The sequence below is a fragment of the Phoenix dactylifera genome, chromosome 1 (genome assembly GCF_051530095.1).
Source record: "Phoenix dactylifera cultivar Ajwa chromosome 1, Ajwa_hap1_PhDact_Kaust_v1.1, whole genome shotgun sequence".
Taxonomy (NCBI): Eukaryota; Viridiplantae; Streptophyta; class Magnoliopsida; order Arecales; family Arecaceae; genus Phoenix; species Phoenix dactylifera.
Genome location: NC_143190.1, coordinates 44712523 through 44736612, shown reverse-complemented (window position 1 = coordinate 44736612; position 24090 = coordinate 44712523). Strand labels below are relative to the sequence as shown.

Sequence of the window (24090 nt, the reverse complement as noted above, 5' to 3'; positions counted from 1 at the left end):
CTGATTGTATATTTATTTTTCTACCATCCTGAAGGTTAAATAATCTGAAGTATCACTATATAACCGGTTTCTTCCAAATTTAGGGCTGGTTTGAATGTTATTGCATAGCCTGGGTCTTCTCCAATCATGACTGTTTCGCCAATCATCATGGTTGTTGCGACCCAAATCTTGAAATTAAATACTTCTAAAGGACGACAATCATCATGACTGAAACATCATGATTGAAACAAGTATATTCCTACCTAAAATTTCTTTTTTCATTTTGCTACGAAGCAGCTTCATCTAGGAGCTATCTGTTTACATCCAAATGATATTTCCTGCTCAAATGACTTGCCCAGAAGAGCTATAGGTCGGAACACACTGTGCCTACCACTGACATGAATAATCCTGGCTAATCCAAGGGAACTGTTCTAGGCTCCAAGCTGATGCTGGAAACAGGAGCAACCATGAACCATGTCTCTTATGAATGAAACCACATCTAATGACCTGTGTACCTCAGCAACTCTCTTCTGCCAGTCTGTTTAAAGTTAATGGTTAAAAGTGCCTCAGCAACTGTTCCAACTACCATTTCAAGCCCCCATGAACCAAGCTACAAGAGAAGGAAGACCCCAAACAAGCTAACCAAGCCACAAACATCATAAACCATAGCTGGCCACTGTCTGCTGGGTTATAAGGGTTTCTTGGCTCACGTTAGCCATTTAGGCCCTGAAAATCTTGGTTAACTCTTAACTATGAACTGGCTCCCGCGCTGAAGCCCTCATATCAAGAGCACGTATTCCCACCACCACAAGTAACTAACCTACCTACCATTAAGCAGCATCAAACGAAACCTTGGAGCACCCCCCATTGGATATGGAACCAAGACCTCAGCATAGAGGGAAATACAAAGAAAAGCTTGCATGGATTATCTTATCTATTCAAGACGGCTTCTGGTCACATCATTGAGGTTCTGTTTCCAAAACATTCGCTTTTTTAGCATATACAATACATCTACAGAAGTATGATGCAGTTTAAAAGTCGATCTACAACAACAACAACAAAAAAAAAGCCAGTGCGGGCTGTGAAAAACATATCTTCCATGACATATGAAACATATGTAATAATATGCGGGCACCTGATTGGCTCAAACATCTGAAATGTGGTCTCGGAGGTCCACCTGAATCTTAAGACAAAGGTAGCTTGTCATGCTGAGAAAGAAACTTTATAATGCTGGGATAGAATCATCAATTGCCTGCATCAAGAAACTAAAATAGCACGAGGGATCAGCAAACATTCAAATGCATCACCTACTCATAATGCAGTGATGGACTAGCAGCATACCAGCCACCCGCCAACCAAATCGTAGGGAGCATAATGCAGGCCATCTGGTTTTCCAAATGCTTTGTATGTGACCATAGGCTGAGGTACGAGTTTGACAGTTTCTGTTCATCAATGGAAAAGTTTAGTTGAATCCAGTCGAGTATAACAACCATTCTGTAAGTTGTGTGTCTACCATGGACAGCTTCAGGTGGATAAATCAGACCCTGGTCTCCTGCCAATGCAAGGACCGGAACATTGCATTTATGCAGATTATCCTTGTAAGAAAAAGTACCAGTTCTATTACATAGCCCTCCATCATGGAAAGCAGTTGTTAGCTGTAGGAGAACCTCGGCAGGTACAGTAATTGCACATTATGATACATTCCAAGCACAATAAAAGATAAGGATGTCTCACCATTAGATGTATCGAACTTTGCCACAAAAAAAAACGACAAGCTGTTTAGACTGTTTCAGTAAGAAAATGAAATATATAGCATAAAAGGAATCTTGAATTTAGAGTTCTGTAGACAGCACAGTTGGTCAATGCAGTCCTTGCATAGAAGCTCCCAAGCTTACAACTAAAACAGTTTAAAACTATCTATATTTTAAAGTTGACTCAGATAGCATGTCTCCTTTATTTGTGCATAGGTGTTCAACAGCCATGATGTTCAACGACCATCTTGGACCATTGCATGAGAGTTGAGAGGCAAAAACTCGATGACCATTGCATATAAGAACCTCCTCACAAACATCGATGAGTGGGTGCTAATGCTGCTCAAAGTTACAGATGGCAAAATAATCAAATATACTCATTCGGAGTGATTAAAAAGAAAGTCCTAACAACTAAAAATGAAAGTTTGGTAGATAACATTGAATTGCAGAAGAATTTTATTGGAGCAGCAAAACCCGTTCTACTGGCTGCACCTCTAAAAGCTATTAAGTATGACATCTTACAAACAAAGAATAATAGCTGATTGAATGCTCTTGTTCAATGACTAGAAAACTATTGCTGTGAGTAGTTATTATGTTCCAAAGAAAATATTCTTCAATATAGCGTGACTATAACGACCAAGCCCAACTAGAAATTCAGTATACAAACTTGAGACATATTTTAGACCAAATAATATAAACTTGATAATCAGAGTATCAAATTCTTTTTAAGAAATTGGCAATTTGCCTTTATTCAGAAATTCTAGACGAATGAGAAACAGCAAGGTTCACTTTAACAATCCTGGTTTACATGCAAAGGATGGAAGGGAGAGATAATAATAATTCCAACTGAATTAACTATGGTGGATTAGGTCACGAGGAGTTTATGCATTTAGATTAGACATTTACAAAACCGTTTACCATGATACAAGTGCAGCAACTCTATGTTTTCAGATGTTAGCCACTGAAGCTGACAAACACAAGATGACTGCTGAATATATGAGGATGTTCACACATATGCTGTAAGTCTGATGCAAAAACCACCTCATATTCAGCATTTAAGCATCATACCCAGGAGGATCCTTGTCCCTGCCAAAACACCATCCAAGAAACCAAAGAAAGCTCAAACACACAGTAAATTGATATGGAACAGATCTCTCTAATCTAAAACGAATAACAATGCATCATATTGCAGCTTAGATGGCAGAAGCTAATGTCAAATATCTGATGGCAACAGCCATCATATGGAACATAAGATGGTTCGCAGTTCGCCCAGTTGCTTACATTGATTCAGATTTGTAGTACATCCACAACACCAATAGGTCATGTCTTTCCAGTATGATTACTATTCGTCTGCATTGAAACATTTGCAAGTTGGTTGGGCAAGCCAATGCACCTAAATTTATAGGCTCCAAAATTGATTTTAACTGCACATAAGAAGGCCAGCCCTGTTAATCTATCTATTGTCATAAGAGATAGCGATCTATTTAATACAATGCTATTTTGGCATGTGTCGGGGTGGATATTTTAGCTAAATTAAGTTTGGCCTTAGACTTATTTAGATTTTTAGATTAAAGAGAGTTGTAATAAAAGTGAAAAGACCAGTATGTATCAAAAGTTCTTAGGGAATTCTTGACACAACAAGAAACTCCTTGTGTACTCAGCTTCAATTGATATTGTATGTTGATTACAAGATTAAGTGCTTTAAGTTGACTATTATATTGCGCTTTAGAGTGGTTCCTGAACAAATATTTTGTGTGATTCCAAGCTTTTATTTCGAGGTGGCAAACTAGAGGAGCCTCAGGGTGAAGTGAGAAGATAAAAAAGGATAAATCATATCATAGCTATGTATTCAATGATCCAGTTTCCTTAATCACTCTGTGAAATAATGCATTCATTGTAATGTATATGCATGATACGGCACACAATTTGCAACCAGAAGGTTCTCGTGTTGTGCTATTGAGATGGACAATTAGATCTAATGCAAAGATCACAAAGTTTATAATGGAGGGAGATGCAGGCTAATAATAGTCAACCATGTGATTAAATTTTATGAACTGAGGAAGATTTGTTATGATTTTATGAAGAAGACCCCTTCGGATCTGAACATGCTGCTCGTGCACAGGTTTCCAACATCCAAAATGGATACCCTACCAAAACCCACCTCATAATCCATAAATTCAGAATTGGATCCAAGCCCAAAATCTAGAACAGAAATGCAATTCAATAACGTTTTGGGTTCATACCAGAATAAAAAGCGAACCCCAGCCAAAGCTACTTCTAAACAAGTACTCTTACAGGCAATCACATTAGTGTAACTAATAATCTACCTTACTCACCTCTAATACAAATGATTTTGAATTTGAAACTCTACAGTTTACTCAGGATTTACCATCAGTTAATCAAGATCAGACAAATGATACAAATCTGATATAAGGTCCCAGATGGGTAGTTATCCCAAGAGAATAAGGAGGTATATCAACTCTATTGGCCCAAATAAGGCCCACTCCAAGTCAGCCCTTCAATGGTCATAAATGCAACAACCAAGTCATCTCCCTCACACCTGCTGACCTGCATAGTCCTGCAGAACCATGTTTCTGCCAAATTTCACATAATTGTCCCCTCTCATCTCTTCTTACTTTTGAATGACTAGATTCCAAGGAAATCAAACCAATTGGGGTCTCTTCGAGCAGAAGCATTTTCGGTCAAAGATAACCTCCCAAAATTCCCCAATAAAATGCCCAAGATAAATTGCAGTTGTCAGGTATTTGAAACAAAATTTCAGCAAAATTAGTTAATTTTCTATCTAGCATGGAGTCATTCACATCTGCCAACACCTAAAAGCTTTTCACCACCTGACAAAATATTTTTCCTCTATATGATGTAGGAGGCTATGAAATATGCACCAGGGCCAAAGATCAATGACCACTCTTCTTTGGTGATGGAAGACTGGAAATAATCAGCTTGGATAAAAGACTACCAAATTGAGGGTTTGTTGCATTATCTTGAACTTCACGCCAACCAACAATAGAACACCTTTCTCGATATAATTAATGCAAACACTTTGACATTTACTTTGGAATCTCCATGTTACCCATTTTTACCACCAGCATCCTAAATGTGCAATTCTGTCAAAAAAAAAAAAAAAAGTGCAACACAATGCTAGTCCAAAAGCTGGAGTTTTATTCACTAATATTACTTCCTTTCAGAGCCATTTGTGGCACAACATCTGTCCAACCTTTTGGCAGCTCCAGCAAACAAGAGCATTCCCACATACTTTACCCTCTGACTTCTATCCATAGGTCCGCTGGTCAAGAAAATGGTAAATATCTCCCATCATAGTCTAGGAAATGGTGGTCCTAATAGATTACAGGTGGAGCACATTCAACCATCTCAATTGCTAACAAGAATCCATTCAGTTCCTTGATTAACATTCTCACACTCGAGGAGCAGAGACACTATATAAAAGATGCATACAATATGTTTGATCTAGCCATTTTGGTAAGGAAAATCCATTATGGACTTTATATTAGTTGTAAGGTCATTTATTTAAGTGCAGGTTTCGAGGCTGGTGTGTTAGTCAAAGTTCAAAATCGAGAAGGATAGTTTCGAGGGGTTAGAATGAAGCATACATCTATTTGCATTTTTTTTTATAATTATAGTTTGAAGTTTCAAAGATTATGGGATCTTGGGTAGGTTATTTAGGGTCTTATGTCTCTACTCTTCCTTACATATCAGGTAACAAATTTCTATAAATAATGGTAAGTAATTTGATTCAAAGAATAATGGGTTAGAAGCATGTTGAGGTTAACCACTATCTAAGTGGTCATTAGGAGGTCTGGATCCCCTTGAAGGAAACCATCTTTTCCCTTTTTCCGTATATTTCTATATTACTAAGATACAGTGGGGTCATACCAGTACCCCATGCATAATTTCACTTCATGTGCTCCTCTTTGGATTCTCTTACTGTATGCAGGTTTTCTTGTGGAATTATCTCAGTAAGTTTGTTCCAACCCAAGAAGCTTGTATGAAGGCCAAAAAAAAAAAATAGAATTAAAAGAAAAATACATATTTTTTCACATGTAAAGTGAAATTACCACTCTGAAATTTCATCTCTTGCTTAACCACATAAATGAAGACATGTTGATCATGTTAGGTCCTAATCAGGAGCCAAGCTAGCAACCGCAACTGTCTAAGTATTCTCTTCGGGTGAGAATGAATCACAAGTAGTTTGGATAAAATGCTTGATGATTTTATTGACGTTCGTGGCTTCTTAAATAGGCAAATGACTAACAAATCCTACGTACATATTGCTGAAACTAAAGGTCCCTATCTTGACTATTAAGAAAATAATAGAAAGCAAATAACATGCAATAGAATGAAAAGCGGAATGCTAAACAATCTCCAACGGCTAGTTCACTTAGTCACGTTGCATGTAACAGTTTACAGCTACTTCAGCTCATGCGCAATGCATGCAACGGTTCTCCACGTCCAAGCTTCATCCCAGATACTTGGGATTTGGCCTTGGGTTCCTCTCTGAAGCGTCGCGGCCTATCAATACTCCCCCCACCAAGTGGACCCTTGTCCTCAAGGTCCACAGACGGAAACTGTTCCAGCAACAACTTACTATTTTCCCACATAGCCTCTTCTGCTGGTAGATGCTTCCACTGAACCAAACTTTCCCAAACAAACTTATCACCTTGTTTGACCCAGCGAGTATCAAGGATACTTTGAGGTTCTAAGATAACAACCCCATCATCTATAACCGGTGGTAGCTCCTTGGAGGGTGCAGCAAGATCTCCTACGAATTTTTTAAGCAATGATACGTGGAAGACCAGGCGGATGCGAGCTCCTTCCGGTAATTGTAGCTTGTAGGCGACAGTAGGGGTGGCAATTGGGTCGGGTCGGATCATAAACAGATCGGATCACATGCAGGTCGGGTCAGAAAATCATAAACTTGAACCCGACCTGTTTATTAAATAGGTCAGAAATTACAACCTAACCTGTCATGTTTAATAAACAGGTAACCCGACCCGATCCGTTTAACCTGTTTAATAAACAGGTAACCTGTTTGCCCAACCTGATTCGATCTGTTTAACCTTTTTACCCAACCCGACCTGTTTAACCTGCCCAACCCAACCTGTTTAGACCTGTTTAGATCCGTTTAACTTGTTTAGATTTGTTTAACCCGTTTAACCTGTTTAGACCTGTTTAACCTGCCCAACAATTAAACAGGTTAAACAGTTTAAACGGATCAGACATCTAAAATCCGTATCCCACCCAATTAATAAACAGGTTAAATGGGTCGACCTGTTTACGACCCGAACCTGTTTAGGCCAAATCCAAACTAGTTTATGGCGGTTGAACACGGGTCGGGTTGGCGGGTCGGATCATATTTTGCCACCCCTAGGCGACAGTCCCAACCTTCTGCAGAATCGGATATGGGCCATAAAATCGACTGGCCAACTTTTGATGACCACGTTTGAAAGTTGATTGTTGCTGGTAGGGATGCAGCTTTAGGAACACCATATCACCGACGTCGAATGAAACATCTCGCCGTTTTTGATCTGCCGTTTGCTTCATACAGTTAACAGATACCTCGAGGTTAATCTTGAGTTGTTGAAGCAGCTCATCTCTAGTTAAGAGACTCTAGTCAACTTCATGCACCGGTGATAGGCCGTTTCGATAGACTGGAATGGGGGGTGGAAGACGACCATAAAGCGCCTGGGGAGTCATCCTTGTGGATGTATAGTACGTTGTGTTGTACCAGAACTCAGCCTAAGGAAGGTAGGTGCTCCACTTACGCGGCCATTGGTGGACAAAACACCGCAAGTACTGCTCCACACAGCGGTTGACTACTTCCGATTGGCCGTCAGTTTGCGGATGGTAGGCGGAGCTAAGTTGCAGCTTGGTACCCGACATTTTGAAGAACTCTTGCCAGAATTTGTTGATGAAGATCGGGTCACGGTCCCTAATGATGGATTAGGGCAGACCATGCAGTTTGATGACCACTTTAACTAAATTTTCAGCCACTGTTTTAGCAGTAAAAGGATAGGTTAAAGGAAGAAAATGTGCAGACTTACTTAACCTGTCAACTACCACCAAAATAGTGTCCTAGCCATGGGAGGTTGGCAGCCCCTCAATGAAATCCAAAGTGATGTCGTCCCATACTTGGCACGGAATGGGCAATGGTTGTAAAATCCCTAGAGCCAAAGTTTCAGATTTAATTCGTTGACATACTTCGCAGCGCTTGACATATTCCTGGACTGATTTACACATAGTGGGCCAATAAAATTGCTGGGCCAATTTTTTGAATGTCCGTAAGACTCTTGAATGTCCTCCTATCTTCGTATCATGCACTTCATGTAACAGTTTGGCCCTTAAAGTTGGGTTAGAAGGAATCACTACCTTGCCCTTGAATAGAAGCAACCCATTACGCCAAATGTATGGGCCTTCTGGTTGGTCATTGGCTATGCGGCCCATGGACTGGATATAGGAGTCATCCACCGAAGCCCGTTTGATCTCTTCCCACTTGTCCACCTCTGGTACAAACATATGATGGAGAATTGGGCTGTCAGGTTTGCATGATAGGGCGTCAGCTGCTGAATTTTCACGACCTGGGCGGTATATGATCTCGTAATCGTAGCCTAATAACTTGGCCACCCATCTTTGTTGCTCTAGAGTTGCCACTCGTTGCTCCAAAAAATACTTTAGGCTGCGTTGATCGGTCTGGATGAAAAATTTCCTTCTTAGTAGATAAGGTCGCCACAAGCGTGTTGCCTCCACAATAACTAGCATCTCCTTGGCATATGTAAACCAAGATTTTTTTGAAACCCCAAGGGCCCGGCTCATAAATGCAAGAGGCTTGCCTTGTTGGGACAGAACTGCACCAATCCCTTCCCCGGATGCATCCGTTTCAATGGTGAAGAAGTCATTGAAATTGGGCCTCGCCAAGGTGGGCGTGGACGTCATGGCTTGCTTGAGAGCAAGAAAAGCTGCTTCAGCTTCATCATGCCATCCAAATTTGCCCTTTTTGAGAAGATTAGTGAGAGGCTGAGCTATAATACCATAGTTCTGGACAAATTTTCTGTAATATCCTGTCAAGCCTAAAAAACCACGTAGTTCAGAAATGTTAGTAGGCCGTGGCCATGCCACCATGGCTGTAATTTTGTTGTTGTCGACCTTCACCCCTTGATGTGTGATAATGTGCCCCAAATACTCCATCTCTTGTTGGCCAAAAGCACATTTGCTTGCTTTGATAAAGAATTGATGCTGTCTCAAAATCTCCAAAGTTTGTTTAACATGCATTAAATGCTTATCCCAAGTGGGACTATAGACCAAAATGTCATTAAAAAAAACCAATATGAACTTCCGGAGATAGGGGCGAAATATAGAGTTCATGATGGCTTGAAAAGTAGAGGGTGCATTACAGAGGCCAAAAGGCATAACTAAATATTCATAATGGCCATTGTGAGTGCGGAAAGTTGTTTTAGGAATATCAAGGGGACTAACTCTTACTTGATGATATCCAGCCCTCAGATCAAGCTTGGTGAAGTAAGAGGCACCGTACAACTCGTCCAGCATGTCGTCCACCGTAGGGATAGGGAAGTGGTCCTTGATGGTGGCAGCATTGAGTGCGCGGTAATCCGTGCAAAATCGCCAATTACCATCCTTTTTCTTCACTAGCAGTACCGGTGAAAAAATGGGCTGGTGCTCGAACGGATGAGCCCCGAATCAAGCATATCTTGGACTTGCTTTTCGATCTCGGTTTTCTGATAATAGGCGTATCTGTAGGGTCGGACATTAATAGGCTTGGTTCCTTCTTTGAGAGGAATGCAATGATCAACCTCTCGGACAGGTGGCAAGCTCGAGGACTCGTTAAACATGTCTGAATATTCCTTCAAAACCTGTTGCATGCCTGGCTGCATGTTTTCCTATGGCGCCGCTTCTGTAGCTTGGAGGCACACAGCAAATAATGCGTGCCCTTGGCGGAATTTCTTTGTAAGTTCCTTAAGTGATGCGGCTTGAATAGCTCGAACATCAACCCCTTGTGATCTTCGGGCCTGATTCTCCCAATAGAAGTCCATAGCTAACTGTTTCCAGTTGCAAACCACGGAGCCTAACATTTCTAGCCATTGGATTCCCAACACAAGGTCCAGGCCTGATAAGGGAAGAGAATAGAGGTTGAGCAAAAATTTAGTGCCTTGTAAGTCTACCAATACCTTTTCAAATCACCCCTGGCACCGTAATCGTTGTCCATTGGCTACTCGGACAGTGAAAGACTCAGTTGGTACCACTGGCAATCGAAGCAGGCTCGCCACATGGTCACTGACGAAGTTGTGGGTTGACCCACTGTCGATCAGCACCATGACTTCATGAGGACCAACCTTGGCTGTCACATGCATGGTTCTCGGTGCTGTCCATCTCGTTAAAGCATGCAATGTGATCTCTGGCTCCGGTAGCTCTCCTTGGTCATCATTGAGTGGTTGTTCCTCCGTGACATCCTCACATGTAATATTGCTGGTGCAAGTGTGCCCCTCCAAGAGTAGTAGCTGTGGCCCTTGTCACCTGTGTCCCGCTGTGAAGCGCTCATTACAGTGGAAGCACAGTCCTTGAGCCCTTCATTTTTGCATCTCATCCCAAGTCAATCGTCTGACTGGTGCAGCAGGCGCAGCCGATGTTACACGAGTCGCAGGTGGAAGAGCTAGTGGAGCTCGTGCAGGTAGTGGTGGTCACATAAACCTCCTCGACCGTGTGAGTTGATCGTCCTTCATTCGTGCCAAACTGATGGCGTCCTTCAGTGTCTAGGGTTTGAACATACGAATCCCATCTATAATCTTAGTTTTCAAGCCCCCATGAACGTCCCAACTAATGCCTTCTGAGTTCACCATCGAACTCGATTGCCGAGTCTTTCAAATTCTCGCTGGTAGTCCCTCAGAGACCCGACCTGTTTGACCCGTGAGAGAGCCTCGTCGAAGTCTTCGCAATCTGAAGGCCCAAAGTTCATCTTCAAAAACCTCCCAAGTCATCATCCGTCCTTTTTCTCGGAATGCCCTGCGAATCCACTGCCCACCTCTGGTTGGCTTCCCCCTCAAAGTGGAAGGATGCCAAGGGAACTTTTTGAGCATCAGTGGTGTCCTGGTATTCAAAGAACTGGTTCACACAGTTGAACCATTCTGTAAGGTCGTCCCCTGAGAATTGAGGGAACTCGAGCTTAGCCATCTTGGAGGAGAAGGTCTGCCGCCCACCGTCGTTGTCTTTTCTGTTGGAGCGAGCATGCCCTTCGCCATCATGATTGTTGTGGCTTGAGGATTCCCTATCTGAGAGCAAGACCTCGGACAACCTATCGATGGTTTCCCCCAAATGGTGTATCTTATCGGCCATGCCGAGTTCCATTCGGTGCAACCCATCCTGCACTCCTATGAGTCCGGCCTCCAAAACTTCAATTCTCTCTTTGTTGGTTGCCATCAACCTAGCTCTAATACCAATGTTAGATCCTAATCAGGAGCTAAGCTAGCAACCGCAACTATCTAAGTATTCTCTTCGGGTGAGAATGAACCACAAGTAGTTTGGATAAAATGCTTGATGATTTTATTGATGTTCGTGGCTTCTTAAATAGGCAAATGACTAACAAATCCTACGTACATATTGCCGAAACTAAAAGTCCCTATCTTGACTATTAAGCAAATAACAGAAAGCAAATAACATGCAACAGAATGGAAAACGGAATGCTAAACAATCTCCAACGGCTAGTTGACTTAGTCACGTTGCATGTAGCCGTTTACAGCTGCTTCAGCTCCTGCGCAATGCATGCAACGGTTCTCCGCGTCCAAGCTTCATCCCAGATACTTGGGATTTGGCCTTGGGTCACTCTCCGAGCGTCGCGGCCTATCAGATCATTTCATATCCATCCTATGTTCCATATCCACCATGTTATCATCTAATCAAGAAAGCCGCTAATCTGCAACCAGGCATGTTTTACAAATTTCTTCTACAACCTCCCTCCAATAAAACCACAATTGAACAATCCAGCCCATTACAAGAACTCAGACCTTTCTTCTAACGAGAAGGGGAAAAAACTCCCTCATTGATATCTTTGACCACAACCACGGAATGGCAACCCCATGCATCATACAAATTCCAGAACATACCAATAACTTCTTAATGAAATGAACTCATGACAACAAGAAAGATCAGAAAAATAGGGGAAAAGAAAGAATTCGCAAAACAAGCGTGGTTTGATCAATTATAAAAGTAGTTCATGTCTTGACAGAGCAACCAAAAAAGTTGCTAAAACTAACCAGACACGGAATTTTTTACCAAAAAAAATCTTCTAAAATTACTAAAAAATTTTGATAAATGGAAAACTCACCCCAGGAGACAGATCAAACACGATCACATTCGTCTTCACCCCTAACAAAAGCATCAAAAGATGGTTCCTCAACGGCGACTACGGATCCCCATCAATCTATATCAAGAACAGAGAAAAGGAGAGACGGAGGAAGAAAAGGGGATTGGGAATGGAGGTACCTCAGCGGAGTGGGCGTAACGCCAGAGGGCGAGCTTCCATCCGGTGCCCGAGACCGGCACGTAGTGGAGCTCGTCGGCCGCGCAGACGGCGGGCTTCTTGTCATCCTTCACGGCCGAGGCGGCCTCCAGCGAAGCGGAGAGCAGCCTGGGGGGAGGAACGGACTGGGCCGATACGCGGCTCGCCCGCCTCTCGTCCCGCCGCTGCCCCGGGGGGGATCGGTGTGTGGTAGGAGGCTGTGGCCGCCGCCGCCGCCGCCAGAGTAGAGCGGACGTCGGCGGGTCGGAGGAGGAGCATCATCGCCTCTGATGGCCTTCGCCTCCGGCTTCTATTTCTTGTTTACTTTCTTTTTCTTTCTTTATCTGCTTTTCTTGGGAAAATACGGCTGTTCTTCCCCACGGTTTTATCTTCGCCATCCCTTTCCCTCCAAATGGAAGTGCTTCTCGGCGATAGCAGGGCTTTTGTAAAAAAAATCACATGGGCGGACACTATAAAATATTTTATTAGATAGATCTTTATTGTATTATATTTTTTCAGCGTCTATCTTAAAAAAATAAAAATAAAATAAAAATAAAACTTTTTCCGCTAAAAATTCGTCATGAGATGTATACCAAAAAAATCATCCGGTATTTATCTCATCTATGAGATATTTCTTCTCCAAATTCCTTTTCCCTCTAAATCTCTCTCTCTCAGAATCTTTGCATTTAAGAATTTATAGAATTTTATGTTAAATAAAGTTAGAAAACTATATATAGAAACGGTTGAACACTATGTTTTAAAAATTATGTATCAATTTACTTAAAAATGTATATTAGTTTGTAAGATAATTAATTTACTTGATGTGTATTACTTGATCAATAGTCGTGCATTAATTTGCTTAGAAATGTATATTGGATTATTAGACTATTAATTTGCTAAGTATTTATTATCTGATCGTGTATTATATAGTTATAAATACCGTATTTTAGAAATTGTGCATCGATTTACTTAAATATATGTATTAGCTTGCTAAATAACTAATTTGGTTCGTACGTTTTATTTGGTATCATATTTTTTTATATTTTTTTGATTTTTTTAATCATAGAGTTGAAATCTTTGAGTTTCTTTTTTAACTAAAAAATAACAAAATAAAAAAATTCTATCTATATTTTAATCCGGTGCCATCGGGCTTTTGTCAAAAGGATGCGAGGAGTCTTTAGCGAAAAAAAAAAAAAAAAAAAAAAAGGAGGAAGAAGAATAAGAAGAAGAAGAAGAATGCGAGGAGCAAAGGATAGGACGAAAAATGGGGAGGATTGGCTGTTGATCCCATCTCGGAACACCCCCATATATTTGTTCAAATACATCCTATATTTATTACGGGTTGAGTCCAATTCTTGTTCCGAAGGAAATTCAGTCCAATATTTCTGAATTTTTCAAACAGATCCTAAATTTACTATGAATACTGTTACCGATCATCCACTACTGACGACCCCTTACTTGACTGGGATGTGGCACCTGGAGATTGGTGCAAACATAGCGAGATTGGTAACGTTTTAGTCGGGTCCGTCTATACCATACTTGATCGATCACGGGCTTTCACATCTCTGTTAAACTGAACGGTGGTAAGTAGTTGTAGGTGATCTATAGCTTTTCTTTTCTTTTTTTTAATCTATGCGATACTACTGTAAAACTAAAATCAACTTTGGCATAGGAAGCTAAACTTCTAAAATTGATGAGTAATTATTCACAGCCCAATACGAAAGAGAAGTTATATGCTATATGGCCTGATGGGTTCAGTGCAATTCACAAGTTCAGCACAATACCGTGCGGGGCTTTGTTTAAAAAGCGCAAATCTTCGTATGACCCGTGACAATAAAGCTCTTTTTTTTTGGATGCAAAAGTTGGTTCCGCGCTATGGTTTTTTTTTTTTGGTACAACCTTGCGTCGTATAAAACATGCATGAAAAGTGAAAACAGCTAACAAAATCAAAAAAGAGAAGGAGGCGCAAGGAAAAAAAGAGATAGCTACTTGGTTCTCCTAGAGAAATTCTTCAAAATAATGAGCATCAAAGGAAGCCACCTAGTCGGCCACACTGTTCGCCTTCCGGTAAATATGGGTGGCCCAAAAGGAGCCACACTCTCTCACTTATCTCCGAGTGTCGTCCCCATTGCAATGCCGACCTCGAATCCACCCGATCACTATAGCCAAGTCGCCTTCAAGATGAATATAAATCACACCCAGAGCATGCCTCTGCATAGAAGATGTCCTCCTACGCAGCTCTAAGCTCAACTCCAATGACAGAGGTGTCGAAGATCCGCCGGCTCTTGGCCACCACAAGTCTGGCATTGTGGTCCTTGATAACAAAGCCCACACTCTCGTTGTCTCCCCCCTCAGCAGCACTATAAGGACCCGTGTGGGCATATGTTTAGTCATACATCAGTTATTCGTTGGGTAGATCTTGGGTACTTATACACGATCAAGAAACCCAAATAATACATTCTCGCTAGTCATTTTGGGTGAGGTCCTGCGTTGTTACAAATGGTATTAGAGCAAACCCGACCCATAATTTATGTGGACTAGGGGACACTGCAGCACGGATCCATTGGGGCTGACCATGGGTTGATCGCAGTGTTTGTGCTTAAATTTGAATGGATTTGAACCCTTAATCTGACAAGGACGTCAGGGCTTAAATAGGAAGAGTATGTGAGGACCCATGCGGCGTGTGTTTGGTCCTACATCAGTTATTTGCTGGATAGATCTTGAGTACTTATACAGGATCAAGGAACCCAAATAATATCTTCCGGCTAACCATTCTGAGTGAGGTCCTAGGTCGTTATAAGCACTACCGTCGAAATTCACTTTGAAAAAACTACAGGGTAGAGACTCCCAGAAGACAAAAACAATTTTGATCTTTGAAGAAACTAAGTGGGAGTTACAGATGTCCCTAACCATCCCAGAAAAAATCAATGCAATGGTATTGATGAACTCCGCCAGCATTTTGAAGATAGCTTTGGAGGAAGCTAAACCTCTACACACGAGAAGCCATTCCAGCACCATAAAATCATGTGACATGAGAATGTTAGATGCAAGATTAACATTAAAATGGGGTCTTTCGTGGTCAAGGTCCTGTGTACTGCTACTTGTGCTTGTAGGTAGGTCCAATAATTCTTAAAACTCTTTTGCTTCTCTTTGCTTCAACAATAGCTCTGCAAAGTTTAAAGGGAACGCATAAATCCTTCAATGGCACTATGCCAAAGTAAATATAAGACCAAAATTATGGATTTAGAAGTAAATTAAGCTGCATTGCAGTAATGATTTGGATAAACGTTTTTGATGTCACCAATGTACTGGAGTTAAAAAATGCCTGCTCCAAACAATAAGAGAATGTGAGACAACGTAACAAATTTTTGGGAGAACATGTTTGGGTTCAAGAGAAGCTTGGGCTTCCCCTTCTACTCCATGGCGCGGCACAAAGAAAGAGCAGCACAAACCACACAAGAAGATGTCAGGTACATCATAATTGAGTACAAGCTTCCACTGCTTTATGGAACAGCCAAGTCTGTCAAAAAAAAAAAAAAAAAGTTACAAAAAGGAGGACAGTAGCTCCAAGGGCCACCATATCGGCCGTGGCTCAGAAGAGATCTTCTTCTTCACTGTACTCTTCATGGAAAGGTTTGGGTTGAGCAGGGCCTCATAAGTGGCTCTGCAAGCCTGGCTGGATGGGTCGCCAGAGCACCTACGCCTGATGTTTACCACCTGCCCTTCAGCTGTAGCAAGTAAATGGCTAGAGTCCAAGAACAACGTTGTAGATGGGAGACACTTGCAGTATGAATGTAGATCTAGAAGAGCTCAGATCAAGGGCAAAGACAAGATGGCTCGCAACCAACAAAACACTAAGCTACTGGAGATGTCTATGCTACTTACTAGTGGGGTTCAGAGTGATCATCATGCTTCAGAAGACAGGTAGACCAGCCTTCTTAACATATTTGGTACAAAGCCATCATCGACTGTGCTTCCTACCATTCAACTCACAGGAAGCATAGCACATGCCTGAGCAAAACTTTCATGATGAAAGGAAAACTAATATATGATCTTACAAAACAAAAATTAGTGGTCCTTTTCCAAAGATTTTTAAATATTACTTGGTTATTTAACATTTGCAAAAGCCAGCTTCCTGATCTAGCTTGAACAATCCTATAGTTGGAAAAGTTTCCAAGACAAAAGTACACGACTCGCATTCAAGACATTCCTGCCATCACATTTACATTGTCCATTCATGACAAACAGTCATACAATAGATACATCATGCTTTACTGGAACAAGCTGGGCACAAACTATATCAACAGCACTACAATGGAAGAGATCATACAAGGAACCATATTTCATTATTAAGCAAAATGAGGGGGGAAAAAAAAGCTTGGCATGCTCTTGCTCGATCATGTTTAATCAACACATTCCTTGTTCAGCAGTATGCATGCATGCTGCACTCAATTGTGACTTGGAATGAGCAACTTGGCATTGAAAATCCTGCGAATGATCAGCACCTCAGATGCCAAAATGAGATGATATGTTTGAAATAGCTACCTCGGGTTATTGGAAATGAACCTATCCAGTGTGTCCACAACATGCCTCATTGATGGTCTCTTTTCAGGATTCGCTTGTACACAAGCCAAGGCAATTTTAAGTACAGCAATAATCTCGTCTTCCCTATCTAGTTCACGGGCTAGAAAAGGATCCAACACATCCAAGAGGGGCTTCTTTTCTTCAATGCAGAACTGAACCCAACGAACTAGATCCATTTCCACAGTCTCTAACAGAACAAGTGGTGATCTACCAGAGATCATTTCCAGTAAAATCACCCCATAGGAGTAAACATCCCATTTCTGAGATGGTTTTAGTGTTTTCAATGCTTCAGGAGCATGATAGCATGATCCTTTAGTCACAGAAGGACTGACTGTAACATCTGACCGCTGGCTCTGAGATTTTTCAGCAGATATCCTATCCGACTGCAGCAGTGGGGATCCTCCTGCTATGTTAGCAAGACGCCCGAGGCCGAAATCAGAAATGTATGGTTCCATGTTTAGTCCAAGAAGTACGTTGTTAGGCTTGAGATCTCCATGAACATACTTCTTTGGGCTGAATTCATGCAAAAACGCCAAGCCCTTGGCTATCCCTTTCATGATCTTTAGTCGAACATCCCATGATAGGGGTGTAAAAGCCATTGTTCCAGCTCTTCCTGAAATCAGAGCCATAACAACCAGCACTAAATATTTAAATAATGAAACAAAGCTATAACTCATATGCGAAGTAAACAAATATACATATGGATGTATATATACATATCTATTATGTCTTAGATAGATCGAGAAGTACCATATAAATCCTAATATTGGCTTCTGAGGGCTTAAGTACTGACTGCTTATGCTTGAGTAACCAACAGGAGCATATAACCAATTCAGAAAAGGATGCTGACAATGTTGAGATAGATTTGAGAAGGCGAAGCGGAAGGAAGGTGAGAAAACATCTAGAATAACAAATATCATAATTTCTCATAAAACATACTTCATGGAAGATAACTTTATCACCAAACTTTAATCGAGTTTCCAGTATCCAGCTTCCCTAGATGATTTCGTAAAGCCTGTGTGGTTAAACTATTACTTGGTGCTTGAAGCTGTTAATATTTGAAGTCCCGATAGTGTTTCTAAAGCAATCTAGGCTTGATCAGAATTTCTTGTAAGATATTTGAAGTCCCCATATTTGAACTTAGATTGCTTTAAAAGCACACTGCATGATCTTTATGAATATTACAGTTAAAGATATCAGAAATCCTCTATGGTACTAAAACTTTTGTATGTTTCTGAAAGAAATGAATGCCATACAACAAATCCTTAGCAAAAAAACAATAAAATTAAAGCAAGTTATGGTTTGAGTTCATACCATGAATTGCAGCAGTGAGGTTGCCGTTAGGTATGTAATCATAAATAAGGAGTTTTTCATCTGCTGACCAATAATAAGCTCTGAGGGTAACAATATTAGGATGCCTAACCTTTCCAACAGCTTCCACCTCCATTTGGAACTCTTTAAACCTTTGCGACCCTCCTTCACCCAACCTCCGAACAGCCAAGATTACCCCATCTTCCAGTACAACCTTGTACACAATCCCCATCCCACTTTTCCCCAAGACAAAAGCAGAAGCCTTCAAGAGCTCATCCAAATCGAAGCTAACGTGCCGATCCAATGGCACTAGATCATATTGCTCGACATTTTCGGACAAGGCCTCGGACTCCTCTTTCCTAAAACACGCGCATTCCTTCCTTCCCTTCGTCCCCCTTTTGGAGTTCCCACCCTCTTCCTTCCCCTTGGAAGAAGTAGCCCTCCTGTAGCAGCAGTAGAACACCATTGCTATGATACCGATTCCAACCACATCACTCACTACAATTGCAGCCACCGCGGTTTTACTCAGACCTTTGCTGCTGCTGCTGCTTCCATTCCCGTTGCTATTGGCTTGGGACACGGGAGGCGCGTAATTGGTGGGCACAGAAGGACCTGACGAAGGTGCACCGGCGGAACATGGGTTCTTCAATGGCGGGCCGCAGAGACCGGGGTTTCCGATGAACGCCGTCGGTCCTCGGTTCTCCAGAGCACCATTCTGCGGTATCGGGCCGCTCAGATTGTTATATGTGAGATCAATATAGACCTTCTCAGGAAGATTTCCCAGGCTCGGAGGGATTGCCCCGGAGAACATGTTGTGGGAGAGGTCCACAGTCCCTTGAAGGGTAGAGAGATTACCGATGTCGCCCGGGATCGAGCCATTGAATCCATTGTAAGAAAGGTCGAGCTTCTCCAGCGCAACGAAGCCCCTGCCGAAGCCATCAGGCAAGGAACCGGTGAAATTGTTGTGGCCGAGGATGAGGGTCCTGAGCCTCCTGCATTGGAGCAAGGAGCTGGGAATGGAACCGTCGAACAAGTTCCGCGAAAGGTCCAACGTTTGGAGGTAGGAGAGGTTGCCGATCTCCAGAGGGAGGGGATCGGAGAGGAAATTCCCGTAGAGGACCACGCTCCGAAGCCCGGCGGCGGCGAGGAGCCCGGCGGGGAGCCTGCCGAAGAGGCGGTTGTTCCTGAGGTTGATGTGCCGGAGGGAGGGGATGGAACCGAGAGCAGAGGGGAGGAAGCCTGCAAGCCTCTTCTTGGGGATGCTGAGGGAGATCACAACACCTTCTCTGCATGTGATGCCATTCCAAGAGCATGGGTTTGGGTCAGAGGAGTTCCAGTTACCGAGGGAGCCCTCTGGGTCTTCTCTGATGGAAGCCTTGAAGGAGAGCAGGGCAGAGCCTTCCTCAGTCAAAGAACTCACAGGAGGAACACAAGCGTAGACGAGGAGGAAGAGAAATAAGTAGAGGAGAGATGGTGATGGACCCATGAACGAATGGAGGAGAAAGTGCGATTTGACCGCGGGAAGGTAGAGGAACCGGCTGTGCAAAGCTCAAAAACAGGTTAAGAAAAAGAAGAAGAAGAAAAAAAGATAGGAAGCATGGAATTATTCTTGGAGGGGCTTACCTCTTGTTGTGCCGAGATCTGCGCTCAAAATGGAAGAGTTGGGTGCTGGAAGGGCGAGGGGAGGATTGGAGAGTGGTGTGAGAGCATGGCGAAGAAGAAGGAAAGGAAGGAAGAGAGGTGGGAGAAAATCGCATTGCTTTGTATATAAAAAGTAGCCGTTTGTCAGTGCGAGTGCACGATTACGCGGATTATTTTACCGTCAAAATAGCCGTTTGTCGGTGTGTGGACCGGTTCCCTGGTTGGCCTCATCATGTAGGGCTATGATTACTCCCATTTAAGTAATCCATGTCTTCCTGGTTTCTGTGAGGTATAGGGTGGAATTGCTTTAAAGCGTTGTACATCTTTTAAAAGTTGAGGTCGAGGTATCAATTTCCGATTCTTTTCTAATTTCTACCCCAAGTAAAACGTTTGGCCCGTCTCGGCACCCGCAGCCTCTCGGGTCCACGGAGGACCTGCTTTTTCCAAAAGTCTATTCGAGTTGCTGGGTCAAACGATTTGAACCGGTTAACTCGGAATCGTTTGACTCGGTTTCCATCGGCCCAGGATTTCGCAACGGGTTTGGAAAAGAAAACAAGGGCGAGAGGGGAGGGAAAGTAATAGGGTTCATTTCATTTTGATGCCCTAGTTTAGAAAAAAAAAAAAAAGCTCAAGTTGCATGCCTCGGCCTTAGAAAGGAGGCGACTCCAGGGAGAAAAGAAGCTCAGGTTGCATGCCTAGGTTGCCTTCCTTACCGATCAATATTTTGAAGAAGTTTGTTAGACACGGGGCCGCTACGCCACGGCTTCATTATTTTATTTCTCTCGGTTCTGATAATTATATTCATACTAGAGTAGTATAAGCAGTCGTTTAAAAAAAAAAAAAAAAAAAGAAAAAGAAGAACGAGTAGATAACTCTTCTGCCTCCCCGGGCTTTTTTTTTTTTTTTTCTCCAGTCTCTTGGTGACTCAGAGGTTACAGAATTACCGAGAAATCCAGGAGGATGGGTCGAATCGTTGGGTGACCTGCGATTGAACCAGGAGCGAGCGACCCGGCCACCACAACGGTCGGTCCGAGTCAACGGATTCCGAATGCTGGTGCATACTGTGTGGAAAACTCGTGGAAATTGATAATTACAATCTCCTTTTTTTTTTGTTTTTATCTCTCTAGAAAGAAGGGACTGTTCTGGAAAACAAATTTGTTTGTAATAAATGAACAAAGTTGTTAATTTACTTTAGTTTTAATATATCTAGGCAATTAAACTGTTTTGAAAAGAAAGAGAAAAGATTTCCAAGTCAAATTAAGCGAGCAATTAGGGCTCGTTTGATCCGCAGGGAAAAAATGGAAAAGGTATGGTCAACAGAAAGTAATAAAATGTCTCTTATTTGATTGAAGTTTTCAAAGAAAAAAGATGAAAAAGTTATATTACAATGAGAATATGATTTCGACATTTTATGGAAAAGTCTTTCTCATAAGAAACATGAGAAAATTACTTTCTTATGAGGCGGAAATTACTCTATCTTTATTTTTTTCCAAAAAAGCTCTTTAGCATTAAAGAGGCATTAAAAACTTAACTTTTATTAAGGGTATAATAGAAATTATACATAACTTTTCCAGAAAAGTGGATGGTCAACCAAACATAAGCACTCTAAAAATCTGTTACTTTTTCATGTTAAACCAAACATGCCAAAAATACATTCCTAGGCATTCTCTTCCTATAAACCTTCTTCTCAGGAATTATATTCCTAGGAAAAAAATGCTTCCCGCGAATCAAACAAGCCCTTAGACTTTTGAGAAGGGTATCAAAAGCATGATTCTTATCCCAAATTAAAGGCAGTAACGGGATGCAGTACTTATGACTCTAAGCAACAAGTTTTGCATATCATCCTTGTTTACATGCACAGTGTTGTTCCTCTTCATAGCATAAGAAACCAAAACACTAGGGTAGTTAAAAAGTGCTACTCAATTTTTTTAATTTTATATAAGTACCTAAAATCTATCTATTGTGTGGTCAATATGAAATTAAATTACATGGCCGCCACTCAACTAATGGTCAATTTAAATGAATCATTGTTGAATATGATCCACTCTAATATCATTTATAATAAATTAAAATTTTATCCAAAAAAACCAAAAAATTATTATTTAATTTTTATATAAATATTTATAATTTATCTAGTGTATGGCTAATAAAGCTAAGTATATGTCTTCATCGTGTATTGCTTGTCTTTAATTTCTTTGGTTGCACCAGAAGAGCCAGACTTGTAGGAGGAAACCTAAAAAACGGAGTTCTTCCGTCAAAATATCTATTTTAAAGGAAGAAAGAAAGAAAGTGCACAATCATTGATTTACTTTGCAACAAAAGGTGAAAAAAGTTTTTCTAAAGAAACTGAAGGAATATATCAAAAAAAAAAGAAAAAAAAGAAAACCGAAAGAACCGTATCATATTTTGCATGGGCCCCAAAGTCTCCTCTCTTGGTTTGAACAAGTTGCTCAGAAGTCCAAAACAAATAACAGCAAATCTTACAAGTCTTCACCTGACACGCAAGCAACTGCAAGAAAGATGATTGGGTTGCCCGTTAGCATGTGAGGCCCACCGTGGAATGCGAGGCTGTCTGCTGTCATAGGCTTTCTTGCTTTTCTTCCATCTCTGGCATCTTAGCTTTGCGAAAGAACCGGCTTTATCGCATCAATTCCCTCATGAAATTTGACAGTGGACCAGAGGACACTGTTCTCTCTGCCATGGCATCAGCCGCCAGTGATCCAGACATCAAAGTCGCTGTTCCACTCAGAACACCGAACAGCTCTTCTTGCTCAAACTGACCCAAAAGGCTGCCACTTACCTCAACCAGCGAAACTATTCGCTGAAAAAGCTGTCCTGTGTACTGGCTGCGAGAAGAGATTTTCCCATTCTGGGGTCAACTTTCGCCAACTAAGATTCGCCATGGATCATGGCTGTTGATATTTTAAGAAAGCAAATCAAGTAGCCACACAGATGCAGGTGGCAGCTCAAGAACACGTGTGTTGGAAGCAGAGAGATATACTTCCATTTAGAGAGATGTAGTCATTTTGAAATGACCATTCTTCAAAGTTAGTGGTATGTAAGAACTGTACACACATGTATTTAGTCCCACATCATTTATTTATTGAATAAATCTTAAATATTTATAAAAAATTAAAAAACTCAAATAATATCTTTCGACTAGCAATTATGAGTAAAATCACAAATTATTGCAAATAGTATTAGAGCCAACCTGGCTCATAGCCTATGTGGACTAGAGGATACTACAGCACGGATCCATTAGGACTGATCACGGGCCGATCGCGATGTTTATGATTCGATTTGAATAGATTTGAACCCTTAGCCAGACGAGAACGTTATAGCTTAAACAAGAAGAGTATGTGAGGATCCGTACGGGCGTATGTTTAGTCCATCGGTTATTTGCTGAGTAGATATTGGGTACTTATACAAGATCAAGAAACCCAAATAATATCTACCGACTAGTTATTTTGGATGAGGCCCTAGGTTGTTACATGGTACGTATCAAAATTTTGAATAAGTATTAAAGTATTACAAAAGATGTTATTATATTTTAAGAGGCTTCTCATAACATCTCATATATTACATTTCCTAGAAAAAACAATTGGTTGGTAAAATATTCTTATTCACCAAATGTTGATTTAAGAAAATAATGTTAATTTTTTTTCACCATTGTGCATTTACTTAAACAAATAACAAATGTTGTAAGGACAAAAAAAAAAATAAATTCTATAATAATTATATTTATATAATAATTTAGTTTACTCTCAAAGAATTTTCATAGGTAATGAACAATATATGACTTAAAAAAAAATTCAACTTTCTTCATGTGAATCGACTATTGGATCATCTACTCATCACCTTGAGTTCTTTGCAGACGGAGGAATAATAGACTTCGAAGTACTTTGAGATCTGTGCAGTGGTGATCCAATGGTTGATTCGTGTGAAGGAAGATGAATCTTAGATTGATTACTGTGAAGAAAAGTGAATCCTTCTTTTGAGTGAAAGATATAACCCCGACCCACATAAAAGGCTCTTAGTAACATGCCATGTTAGTGTATTGGATGATCTTGATGAACGTTTTGGAAGTGATAGGTTGAAATTGTCGAGGCTTCCTTTGGCTCCTGAAACCCATCTCTTTTATTGTTCAAGCAAGGAGCGGCCACAACCTCCACAAACCCTGACCTCCATCTCTCTAACTTAGAATTGGCCACCCCTCACCACCTCCATCTACTGGGCTAACTGCCATCATCATCACCCGATACCCCATCCTTTCTCCCTCAT

General features: G+C 41.3%; 2 protein-coding genes across 2 annotated transcripts; both read right to left on the bottom strand.

The window, feature by feature from the left end:
- Positions 1–952: 952 nt before the first annotated feature.
- Positions 953–12551, bottom strand: LOC148715321 (uncharacterized; the record flags this gene model as incomplete). The annotated part of the gene is made up of 7 exons (XM_088705690.2): positions 953–1231; positions 1321–1421; positions 1493–1670; positions 2799–2816; positions 3011–3154; positions 12100–12177; positions 12258–12551. Coding segments are annotated over 7 exons (843 nt in total), but the record flags the coding sequence as incomplete, so codon positions are not given.
- Positions 12552–16456: 3905 nt separating this feature from the next.
- LOC103721560 (receptor protein kinase-like protein ZAR1) lies at positions 16457–19960 on the bottom strand. The gene is made up of 3 exons (XM_008811827.5): positions 19792–19960; positions 18172–19706; positions 16457–17470 (listed from the first exon to the last, which is right to left on the bottom strand). The coding sequence occupies exons 1-3, from the start codon at positions 19923–19925 to the stop codon at positions 16815–16817; spliced, it is 2325 nt and encodes a 774-aa protein (XP_008810049.3). The 5' UTR covers positions 19926–19960; the 3' UTR covers positions 16457–16814.
- Positions 19961–24090: the final 4130 nt, after the last annotated feature.